Consider the following 13,533-nt stretch of genomic DNA (forward strand, 5'->3'; position numbering starts at 1 on the left):
TAAAAATTTATATCAAAATTTTATTTTTAAATATTTTTTAAAATATATATTTAATATCTAATTTTTTTATTTTATCATATTTTTAAATTTTTTTACGAGTTTCTTTTTCTTCAGCAACAACGTGAATTTTTTTAGTATTATTTTAATAGTTTACTCTAATCATAATTATATTCTACTAATTAAAAGCGGTTAATCTCTTAACGCACAATATTTGTTAATTAATTGAGTTATAAACTCAATTTTATTCATATAGTAATAATTATGCATTTTTTAAAAACATTTAAATAGGTTCAATATTCATCATCTACCAAAATTATATATATCTAAATGTTTAACAAGTTATTAAAATTGACTTTGTATCAATAACGAAAATCAAACTTAAGTCTTAAACAGTTAAATCCTTACAAATTTAATTTTATTTCTAATTAATTAATTATATCATATTTTGTAAATATACAAAGTTTGTGAACAGGTCTAGCAACACGTGAGTAGCTCTCACAATATTCCGTCACCCCACTTAGCCATTTTTTCCTCTTTGGGGACAACCAGGAAAGTTCAGAAGATAGAAATATAAATGGCTCACTTTAAAATAAAGAGGGACAAGATTGAGATAAGTAAAGTGAGTATGGTTAATTGCTTATGTAATGCGTGTACTAGAAAAGTATAATAAGTTCCTTTTTCTACCATCCTATCATTGCACTCATCTCATCCAATTTAGAGTAACAATGATGATATCTATGCATGATCTATCTAGCTTTATCATTCGCAAAATAATAGTAATAATAAAAAAATATTACAGTTATCGTTGTGACAGATATAAAGTTTAATGGTTTAGATTTTTTTTTTCCCTACTATTTTGTGAACTCTATACTTACAAAATTGTTATTTGTTAACAACTTAACATCTAAGTATTTGATTTAATAATAATAATAATAATAATAATAATAATAATAATAATAATAATAATAATAAAATGAAGAGTTTACATGTTACAATGTTAAATGCACCAAGATCTAAAACGACGAATATTTTAATGTACGAATAATATTTTTGTATCTCAAAATAATAAACTAAAAGCCTAAATAATATACTGAGTTCAATGTTCAAAAAACATTATTTAGTCGAATTAACTTTGTGTATTTTCACTGCCAAAAAAAAAAAAATCATACCTATTCAGTATGACTATAGGTAGGATATTCATGTTAAGATTATGAAATTTCAAATTTCACACCATTATTTGGCTGCTAAAAAAGCACAATGAAAAAAAAATCATGACTTGATCTCTGATCTCAATACATGTAATGCTGTGGGATTTTTTTTATTTAAATTAAATAAATATAGTAATTAAAAAAATGAATAAACAGTGAAGTATTTATAAAAATACATTCTGAGACACATTTCGAACGCTGAGGGGGTAATCTTAAAATAGTCATATCTCGGATATTGTGACCTCGTACTGTGAAAGTGTGATGGCGAATCACATCCTGGATTCACCCGGGATATGTATAAGGGTTTAAATCGGATACTAAGCATCTGAGATAGACGCATAACGTGTAGAAGGTCTCAGCACCCGAGATATGAGCAATCGTCGTGGATGGAGTCTCAGCATCCGAGATAACCGGTTGGTAAATCCACCGTTCGGAAGCATGTGCAAAAATCTATATGCAACCCACCCAACCTCCTTCGTACCTACTCCCCCCCATATTGTTCAGGATGACGGTCTTAGCCCATCCAGGCTATCAACCTAGTTTGTACGCAACATCACAGTCTTATTAGACTCGAAAATCACTCCTTCATCACCGTCTCATACTACCCCATTGGGATAAACCACAACAAAGAAGAATTGATTATTCTCCATCGGAACAAAACGGAAAGAAGAGAAAGAAAAGATTGGTTTGTGAATTGTGTGGGGGGAGGTATTAGGATGAGCTTTATAAATAGACTTATTCTCCAACATATCTTGGATGCAGAGACATCTAAACCATAATACACATATCTCGGGTGTTGAGATCCTAATTAAATCTTTGACTATATCTCAGATGTTGAGGGGGGAATTAGGGAGTTACTCATATCTCGTGCTAATACCCTCTACACGTTATGCGCCTATCTCAAATGTTCAGTATCCGATTTCAACTTCTATACATTTCTCGGGTGCACTCAGGATGTGACTCACTGTTACCCTATCACAACACGGGGTCACAGCATCCAAGATATAGCTATTTTGGGGTTATCCCTCACCATCTGAGTGTCCCAAAATACATTTTCGTAAATAGCTCATCGTTGATTCATTTTCGTAATTATTATATTTATTTAATTAAAATAAAAAAAATCCTGTGCTGTGCCACCATATATAGTCACACTCATATCAGTATACCAATGTTATGACTTCTAGTTTTAATTTATTTTTATTTTTTGGACTGAATAACTTGATTATGTTAAAAGATAGATGAACATTTAAAGGAAGATACTTAAAATAAGCCAAATAAAATTTAAGAAGACTATATTTTGAGTGAGTTTATTTTTGTTATCATATATTTGGTCATAATCAAAATAAATATGAGATAATCCTATCCCATCAATGAATAGCTTAAGACAAACATACCCAAGTTCTTCGGCAGATTGACACTTCTTAAAGAAATTGAGATGTTTCCAAAAGAAAAAGGAAACTGAATCATTTTATTATACATGAAAATTCTGTGCTTCGATCAACAGCTTTTTTTTAATTAGTATAACAAAAATGTTTAAAAAATCATTAAATTTATAGATTTTGTGTCAATCATTTCCATGCTATATTTTTTTTTGAAAAAAGAAAAGAAGAAAGAAGAAAGAACTATCTACTTTTGAGGTCATCCACGCCCTCCAAATCCAATCAATCTCCCCTGTTTCTACTTTTGTGTAGTGTAGAGTGTATAGTACTATATAATACCAATCCTATCCCATCATCCTTCGGCCGCAAAGCAATTCAAATGTCACCAGTCTCCACACATTCAAGCTCTCACCATATAACGATAAACGTAATTATGAGGTGTGAATTCCTTTTCTCTCTAAATAGCTCATGTCACCTTCACTTGGAGTAAATCTAGTATTAAGTAATAACCCTTGTTCCCACTTGTCTCTTAGCTGATTTTTATCTCTTTCCACTTCAAAACTATGCAAAAAGCTCATAAATGAGGCTCCTTATAACCACAAATAAAGAAACATGAACGATAAAAAGAGTTCATACCGTAGTATGAACTCTTTTTGTCATTCACTAAATCAATGTGAACGCATTCTCTATTCTTGCCAAAACAAGGTGATGAAAGTTAGATATCATGTCACATAAAGGTAACCCTTTAACTCTGTCAGCTTTAAAGTTTATAAATAGCACTTTACTAAGTGATTAGTTGATTACTATTCACCCAATGTAACTAGGCATTAGGATTTACATTTCTGACCCATGAAACTCACCATGCTTTTGTAATTAGTCCAGATATAGCAACTGTGCAAGATCACATGGCTTGTAATTAATATTTAATAATACACAAAAATTGATTATTACAAGAGTATTCTATGAAGTTTAAAGATATTGATGCCATTCAGCTATTATAGCTAAAAACAACCTATCTCACCAACTCAATTATTCTTATGAAAGTCTATATATCCACCAAACAAATATTGGATACAAGGTATCGGCATCAGAATAAGAATTGGGTACAGAAAAAAAATCCAAATATGTTCAACTATAGTAATAAAATCCATTCATATGCTTCCTTTTTTTCCCTACCAATTTATACAGTAACATGACCATGTTGCTCCTACCAAGGATAATCACAGGTTGAAGAAAAAACGATAAAAAAAATAACCCCATGAAGCATAACCCAAGCAGCTTATAAATTATGTATTAGTGTATTACCAAATTTAGATTTTTTCATTCACAACAACATAAGCTCTGGGGGAGAAAAAATCAGTATCTCCTTAACTCCTTAGCCACCAAGCACATAACATATGACACATATTCATTGCAATAAAAGTAGTACATAAGCATGTATTAACTGGTGCTACAATTTGAAACAGCATGAAACAAGGTGGTTTTAGATTCAGAATTTAATAGCAGAGCAGAGAGTTGGACAATGTAGAACCTTTCGCATGGAGAAACTGGTTGCAAGTATTAGCACCAGAGTTGGACTCACTCTTTATCTCTACACATTCTCTATATGGGGAACAATGACCGTTTTAGTGTTATCACATCCCCTATTTCTCATCTTCTGAACATTCTAAGTGTTAACTGTGCACCTAGTGTTTTATCTCAATCAGAAAAGGGAAAGGCTGATGGCATGTTAATGATTAGCACGACTTCATGTTTAATTTGGTAGCAAATATGGTGACCAATGCTAACATAAGTAAATTCCCCCTTATACCATCTATTAACTTGTATAACAAATGTTCCCTTAGAATCCCTCAAAGATAAGATAACATTGCATTATGAAGGAACTGGTTTAAAGAATGACTATGACTCTTAACTCTTTTCCATCTGAAACTATCTGGAAAGAACAAAACCCCAAACTTGCAAACACACCACAAACTCTCTTGGTATATTACTAAATCGAACCTCAATCATACAGAGCCACAGAAAAATCCACATAACATTGACTTATCATTCCAACAAGACAAGCTCGTCACAAAGGAAATGCAGCTCAAGAAACAAGCAATCCCAACAATAAAGGGAGATCAAATTATTCAGAGCTAGCACCGTAGAGTTAAAAAGTAATAGAGAGGTCCCAAATGTGAAAATAACAACTAATAAAAAAAATTAAATAGTAAAAAAAAAAAAAGAAGCTTATTTCTTCTTGTAGCGAGCTACCTCATCGTCGTTGGGGAAGAAACCCATGAGTCTACCCGCTGAGTTCTGGTAAGCGTACATGAACCCGCCCATGAGCCCAATGAGTCCCCCAGTCACCATGGAAGGTCCCTTGATTCCAGGCTTAATCCCTAATTTCAACCAAATTGGGGGCAATTTTTAATTTTATCATCATTATTATTATTCAATTGAATTGATTAATTGAAATATAACTAATAGAGAGGGAAAAAGAGAGGTGACCGGAGAGGTAACCGACGGTGACCGAAATGCCGGTGAGGGTGGAGAATCGGAGATAATCGAGGGTGCTGAAGTTGCCTACGACTTTGGTGAAGGGAGGGTTGCGATCGATTACAGGGTACTCTGGCTTCGTCGATGCTGTGATGTCTGTGTTCATCTTCGCTTCTTCCTCTTCTTCGCTGAATCTCTCACTCTAGATCGATTACTATAACAGATTAACAGACGCACGCACCACAACACAGCTACTGTAACAGCAGAACTAAGAAGAGACACTGTTTTTTGTGTTGTTGGGCTTTCTATTGGGCCTTACCTCCAGCTTTAGGGATAACACTTTTGGCCCACTCTATATTGGGCTTCAACTTTGCTTTCAAAATTACTTCTCTACAGTACTTAATTTTCTTTACTTATTCTTTTTTTCTTTTTTTTTTAATCTTACCAGAAACCTGCGCAGTATTTAAGACATATTTTTCTGGATACAAATTCAAGTGCAGTCGACTTCACATGAAATTAATAGTTGAGAATCATTAGATAAAAATTTAGTCAGTCAAATAAACCATTTAACAGGTCTCAACTATCAACTTCACGTAAAGTCGACTGCACTTGAGTCTCTACCATTTTTCTGATTTTTTTTTTGTGACTAGACATATTTTTCTGATTAAAAAACTGTTTGAAATTCTATATAAAATTTTTGATTTCTTATACAGAATTTTAACTTCTTATACAGTATATGACAACATTTTATGTTTACTACTATTTTACTGCACTTTTACGGTGTATGACACTCTCATTTTATGATTTTAAAATTTAATTTGTATTTTTTAAAATTGAAAGTTTAATATAATTTTATATAATAATAAATATCTATTCTTTATTAAAGTAATTTTAAATGTTAAAAGTAATTTTATCAAATACAATTTTTATAATCAAGTTAAGTATATAAAATTAATTAGTAGTATTATACAAGGACCGAACTCGGCTAAACATAGCTATTATAATAGCAGTTGTTAATTTTGTTTTATAAAAAATATTCAAGTTTTCAAGAATGGTGATTTAGTAGCGTCATATAGTAGACATGAATGTGATGATGAGGTGAAATATATAATGTAATGAATCATGTTGGAGACAACTCAGATTCAATCAAACTTGCCGTTGATAATCTCGAGATTCCATTATTTAGCGGAACAATCAACAATCTGCATGTTTGCATTCCTGAAGTACCCATGTTTTCCACTATCCACCAAATTATATCTCACTTCTTCTCGTACTTTTTTACCGCTTTCTTTTCCCCATTAAATAACTGCTTCTAAAGCTTAATTTGGTCCAAGTTTATAGAGAGAGATAATATCATGTTTAACTTAATCATATCTTCATCCTAGTAATATAAATTGTAAAAGTTTCTTATAGGTATCAACTTTAATGATTTTTTAACATGCACGCTGAATATTAAAAATGTTACATACATAAAAAAAAATAATTACCATATATTTATGTTTAAATATTATGTATTATTTTATTTTTTTAATATGTATTTTTTATAATTTAATATATATTTTATAAATGGATTAATAATTACTAGTCAGTTCACTAGTCCACTTAAACAATCTCAAATTTAAATCTCGCCTTATGCAATAACCCACTAATTGAAAATACAGTAGAAAAATAAACAAAACGAAGAAACATGATAATTTAAACATTCAAAAATCAGTTTTGAACTTTTGATTGAATTAATTAGTCCCACCATCATGATCATATGATTCATACAGGCTGTTCAAGTACATGAACTTCTAGCTACTTACAATGTCATTACTCATTAGGCATTTTGTTTTGATACCTTTTCTGATTTGAAGCAAACCTAACATCTTCCCTTCTGAGGCTGCTACATGCATGTCCAATTCAAAGCTCAACTCCAAAAACGCCTCTTTCTTTATTGGACATAGCGATGCACAAGTTTATATATTATTACACCACACTAACTACATAATAATAGTAGTAATAAACTGTCACAGATAATTCTAATCAAGTCATCAAAATGGTAGCACCTTAACCTTATTATTATTGCACCTTCAATCAACTTTTTATGCTTGTTATGTTCCTAATTTGGACTAATATACCAACATATCTATATCTATATTTTTACCTAAACATAATGTAGTCCAATGAGAAGAAAAATTAATATAATAAGATTTGTAATGCACGCCTTGTCTTGTAATTTAATCTTCAATCAGTCAAATCTTTGTTCCAAAGCAAGAAGATCTAAGAAGGGGGGGGAGCTAGAAAATAATAGAGGGAAGAAGAATTGAAGTGGGGGTAGCTAGCTTCATTCTGATGGATGCATATATAAAAGAAAGAAATGAGAGGAAAATCCAATCTAAAGCATTAGTGGTATCTGCAGCTTTCATTAGTGCATGCCATTCACATCCAAATGCTTGTGGACAAAGGAGTTGCATAGAGATATGAAGAGAGAGAAAGGAATGTTGGTATGTTTGTACTTGTCATACATAATTTCTTCAATCAAAGCATCATTACCTCCAAACATTATTCCTCCTTCTAAGCCTTTGTCTTCTTCCTATTATACACTGCCCCCAATTCCTCAACCAACAAAAGGAAAAGGTTCATTGTGGTAGAAACACCTAATAATAAATCTAATAACTAGAGGTGAAACAAATAATGTATTATATCAAATAATATCATTTTCATTTTAGTTGAAATTGATTAGAAGAAGCAATAACATTATACAAAGTGTTTTTTTTTTTTTTTTTTTTTTTGGTCAGTGGATTGGACAACCCCCAATCCTAGGTACCCCAATGGATTGGACAACCCCCAATCCTAGGTACACAACACACCCACACACTCCTCATATATTTACCACATTTTTTCCCTCAAATGCATCCTCTAGAGTTTGAACTCTAGACCTTAGTGATGGGGAGGGGGTGAGATGCCACTTGAGCTAAAGCTCTTCGGCACATTATACAAAGTGTTAAGAGATGACCCAAAGGCAACCTCTTGGATCTATCTTGGCGAAGGCCCAAACCGGCGATGCCCATCCCAACCAAAGACTTGGGGGGCACACAAGTTACGGCTCAAAAGGCTCACGTCCAAGCCTAAATCTGAAAATTGTGGATATTGATTTGATTCGCATACTAATAGGATCGAATTACAGATTTCACGTAGTTATTCATATATTGATTCTTTGCGACTCCCAAAGGATAAATAAATAAGTAAATATTTTTTTATGTTTTATTTCCACTAATAATTATCATATATGTTGAATTATTTTATTTTTATTATTTTCAAAAATATGTTTAATAATATTTTAAAATAAACATGTTTAAAAGAGTGCAAAAAAGGAATTTTATTGATATTTTTGAATAAAAATAAATTTTTTAAATATTTGTATGTTTTGCGGATATATCCGATATTCGATCCGTAAATGTGGAGATCAGATCCGAACTTGAAAACGCAAATATTAAATCCAATCCAATGATTTTAGTGCGAACCGGATTGAGATTTTGACCATATTCAATTCCGATCCAATCCGTTTTCACCCCTAAGCCTAAACCTAGTATCACTTTGGCTTTTTTAATTTGGCGAAATATCTTTGTAGGCACGACCGTCGCGAAATCCGCTCACTCTAGTACGCCGGGAACTGGTGTCCTGTATCGTGTATCCTTGTCAAGGGGAGAGTTGAGAAAGAAGCAATAGCATAAGCAAAGATGAATAGGGAGAGGAAGTACTTTTGGGACATGTTGGCAGTGCCTCACTCGACTTATTATTCCTCCAAACACACCCTTCCATGTGCTTGCTTCCGACATTCTCTTGGACTATTCTACTCGCTCCTTTTCTGCTTTAGCAATGCTTTTGCCTCTTTGTACCGAAAAAGAAGGAGCTCCCTCCTTCCCCCACCATCCCCGAGCCCTCAGATTGCCCTTTCAACTTCTTCCTTTTGGACTTTCCACCCTTTCTGCCGATTCTCATTCATTTCACATCACTCCATCACACCATTTTTATTTAGTTCTTTTCTCTTTTTAGTATTATTATAATTCTATTTTTTACTACACTTAATTTTACATTTTTATAAGATATTTTTGTGTAAAGATAATAATTGAAATAGAGTAATATCAGAGAATCAATCAAAATTTATTATTTTTAACTATAAGATAGTTATCAATGTTTAAAAATATAAAATAAAATATATTGAATTGATAAAATATAATAAGTACTGATAACTCTAACATTTCTCATTGAGATATTTATATATATTATGTTAAATATTTTAGCTGAAGGTAATTTAAACCAACTCTATTTATAAAGTATTAGTGGGTATGAATTTTTAATAATAAAATATCGAGAGATATTGAGTAAATAGTTAAATTAATTTTTAAAAAATTATTTATTTTTTAAATTGGTCTTCAAATATTTTTTTATTCAAATTCATCTTTTAGAATATTTTTTTTATTCAAATTCATCTTTCAAAAATTTTAAATTAGTTATATTAGTCCTTCTTTTATTTCCGTTACTAATAGCGTTAGAGTTTAGAATTTGCAGATGTGATACGTTAAGTGACACCGCAACACATACTTAGTAATCTTAATTGGCGAATAACATGATAAGTCTATGAAATTAGATGAAATCAATCCCAAATTAAGAAATTCTAATGTCTCAAAATTCCTATTAATTAAATTTTAATTTGATATAATTTTATAAACTTATCATGTTAATAGTCAATTAAAACTCCTAAATATATATTGTGATGTTATTTAACGTGTTATATTAATAAATTTTGATATTGTCAACAAAAAAAAATAATAAAAAAACCAACGTGATGATTAACTTAAATTTTTTTAAAGAATAAATTTAACCAAAAAAAAAGTTCAAAAACTAATTTAAAAAATAAGTGATTTTTTAGGGACAAATATTATTATTTACTCGATAATAAAACGAGTAACCGAATAAGCAGTTAATATTTGAAACAGGCGTAGATATTAAAATACTGATGACGTCCTATTTTATTACTATTCCTACCTATAAAACCATCTAACCTTTTTTCAGATACATTTTTATACTACATCTTCACGTGAGTAGCCTTATTTTGAAAAGAAAGAAGAGTAGTAGTCCAATAACATGTTCCAACAAGTTATTAAAAAGTTTAGTACATCATTATATAAGCAAATCTCAAATGATCACCCTATATATACACACGTACATCAACTCATGCTTCCTTATACCCTTATTGCACCCTTTTCTTCTTCTTCAAAATGGGTAGGGAAAGTCACAACAACAACAATCATTCAACTGTGGCTCGTCATTCCTCCATTGCTCTTCTACAAGAGAGGTTTAGGCAACTCCAGAGAGTGAAGGAAATGAGACAAGAGAGAGAGCTCAGAAAGTTAATGCTAACTACTGAGTCTATTAACAATAATAAACACTTATTCATCAGTCCCATTCATAATAATCACAATTATGTATCAGCAGCAGCAACAACAAGTAGTAGAACAAGATCATCATCATCAAGGTCATCTTCACCATCCCCACCACCCCATGTTTCTCTTTCTCTTTGGCCAACAACTACAACTTCACAGGAAGAGGAGGATCAGGACCACAGAAGAAGAAGCTTCCAGAAGAACTATACATCTCATGCAGAGCCATGGAAGAATAACAACAACAACAATAATAATAATGACGATTTGTATGATTGGGACTCTTGTGCTTCTGGTGATTCTGGTGTTGACACTTCTCTTCATCTCTAAAACTATATATTATATATGATGATGATGATGATGATGGGTCACATAAAATGTACACCTAGTACAATCAATAATGTGACACATTACACATTCCATATATATATGGTGGGTTATTGGCACATATCATCATGTCTAGTTAGTATTATTGTATGATTTATGTGCTATGATCACTATATATCTGTATGTGATGGTGATGAATACATGCTATATAACTTACCTTATATATAGTATGTTCATGACGATGAGAAGGATCTTTAGAGAATGTTTTAATTTGTTTTCTATAGTATGTTCTTTTAATATATAGATTTAGAAATAGGAACATGTAATTACTGTTTTCAAGAGCAGAAACAAGAAGTAACAAATCCCTCTGAACAAGTAAACGGTTTTCATGCAATAAGGTTTTGTAGAAAGTACAACAATGAAGATGACTTGAAAGTTCAATTGAGTCCAAATTGTCTCTTCTATGTGTTTAGGTGTTAGGTAACCACATAAAATCCAACCACAAACGTCACTACTACTCATACCTATATATATTTATATAATACAATGATCCAATTAATTAATCTTTAAAGTATAATTAAACAACAGAAATCATCAAAATAAGAGAATTGTTATTGGTTTTATTTCTGATATTTCATCATCATATAGGCAGGGTGGATTGCTTGCAAGTGAAGGATCCTAAGAACAATAACAATAATAATGTGGAATGATGTCAAGCATCATATTCAATAATTGCATCAATGCCATGGCACTTGATGACAGAGCCCAAGCAAACATTAGCAGAAACAATCTGAGCATTATTAACAAAGAAATCACCCCTTCCACGGTTATGGATCCTAATCATTTTGGTGCTTATGCCTGAGGGAACAAGGGTCCCAGTTGGGAAATGAGATAAATCATTGAAGTAGAGTGGCATTGGAATTGCATGGCTTAGCAAGAAATCTTCAATTTCATCAGCAGCAATGGCTGATGTTGATAGTTCCCTATCATCTGGCATCAAGAATGTTAAGGAGCTACTTGGTTGTGATGTTCCATTTAGCATTTGCAATAGCATTGCAAATCCATAGTAAGATTTTGTTCTCATGTCAGATATTGCTGCTTGTAAATCAGTGTGGTTAAAAGGGTGAAAAATTGGCTGTGATTCTGCATAACCAGTTACAAGAACAAGCATCATCAACAAATAATAATGATAATAACAATGCAACCCCATTTTTTGATTGTGGATAGAGACTTGTGTTTGTTTGTGTGTGTGAATAAATAAGTGAAGACAAGGAGGAAGGTGCTGAGGGATAAGAAGCATGAGGAGCTTCATAATATTATTTCACAGAACCTAATTCAGAGTAGGTTGTACATGAGAGGAAGCACTTTCTTGGAAACCATGCAATAAGCTTTTTTTTTTTTGGTATAATGTTGTATATGTAAATGTGTACTAGTGTGCTAAGGGTGCTCTCAATATGTTAATTAAGCATTTGATTAATCTTTTATCATCATGCACCTAATCCAACCGATCCCAAGAATTTTTTTTTTCAAATGAAAATTTGAGGGGTCATGAAGAAAGGGTATTTTACCTTTTTAAAAAATAATATTTTTTTAGTTGGGAGTTGCTATTGATTCCTATTTATTTAAATTTTGATCCTCTAAAATAAAAGAGTCAGTGAAAGGTTAATTACGATTGATTTTATAATTTTTATAAAATATATGCTCTACTATTTTAGTTTAAAAATAATTAACTTACTCATTTTACTAATTTATTAATTTTCTCATTTTACAAGATCTTAATCTTTTTTATTTATATAAGTTAACTTAATTATCAAATTAATGGGTCGTTTTGAGGGAAATTTTTTTTTTAAATTGATAAAATAAAATAAAAATACAAGTGTAATTATAACTTTTTTTTATTTTATCAATTTTTTCATTTAAAAAAAAAAATTAATCTCATCTTAATGGGATACCTATAAAAAGACTTAATAATTTGCATATTTAAGGCTTACTAGAACTGATCAATTAGATTCCTACTTTGATCCACCCCACACCCACAGGTTCACTAATCCGTAATAACTAACTAATAAGTGCTACTTCCGAAGTTCTTTTTTAATTAAGAAAACAAATTGGTTAAGGGAAACATTAGTTACTAACTTAGTGTTTGTTTGGGCGCTATTATATTGTTAAAAAAAATATCTTTTTTTAATAAAAAAGTTTTTTTTTTATATTTTTTAGTGTGTTTGACAAATTTTTAGTAGTAAAAGTAAAAGCACTAAAAAAATAAAAATAAAAAAACATTTTTTTGAGAAGTTGTAATTTATATTTTTTTTAAAAGATTTTTTTTCTTAAAAAAAAAAAATTTTCATGTGATAAATAAACAAAAAAGTACTTTGGATGTCAATGGGGCAGGGCGGGGGCGGGGGATGCCTCCCTGCTCCCCATCCCCGCCCTCAGATTTACTCCCCATCCCCGCCCCATTCCCCGCCGTGGGGGAAAATTGCTCCCCATCCCCGTTCCCCACGGAGCCCCATTCCCCGCGGGGACCCAATTTCTCATCTACATAATAGTTCTAACTAATTATTAATTTTCATATGAATAGAGTTACAAGTATCTATCTTATACAAAAACTGCAAGATTTTATACAAAAATATAAATAACACGATGGTGACTTCTTTCGAAATAACGCAATGGGGAGACGCAACGACGAGCCAAAGAAAAAAGCAGTGGACGAGG

General features: G+C 31.5%; 2 protein-coding genes across 2 annotated transcripts; both read right to left on the bottom strand.

Annotated features, from left to right (window-relative positions):
- Positions 1 to 4,543: 4,543 nt before the first annotated feature.
- On the bottom strand, positions 4,544 to 5,320 carry LOC112741315 (NADH-ubiquinone oxidoreductase 20.9 kDa subunit). The gene is made up of 2 exons (XM_025790244.2): positions 5,078 to 5,320; positions 4,544 to 4,968 (listed from the first exon to the last, which is right to left on the bottom strand). Exons 1-2 carry the CDS (start codon positions 5,229 to 5,231, stop codon positions 4,817 to 4,819), a joined length of 306 nt encoding a protein of 101 aa, XP_025646029.1. The 5' UTR covers positions 5,232 to 5,320; the 3' UTR covers positions 4,544 to 4,816.
- Positions 5,321 to 11,530: 6,210 nt separating this feature from the next.
- On the bottom strand, positions 11,531 to 12,028 carry LOC112742173 (FAS1 domain-containing protein SELMODRAFT_448915-like). The gene has a single exon (XM_025791416.1). It carries the CDS (start codon positions 12,026 to 12,028, stop codon positions 11,531 to 11,533), a length of 498 nt encoding a protein of 165 aa, XP_025647201.1.
- Between the last annotated feature and the right edge of the window lie 1,505 nt (positions 12,029 to 13,533).

Source organism: Arachis hypogaea, chromosome 14, assembly GCF_003086295.3.
Source record: "Arachis hypogaea cultivar Tifrunner chromosome 14, arahy.Tifrunner.gnm2.J5K5, whole genome shotgun sequence".
Taxonomy (NCBI): domain Eukaryota; kingdom Viridiplantae; phylum Streptophyta; class Magnoliopsida; order Fabales; family Fabaceae; genus Arachis; species Arachis hypogaea.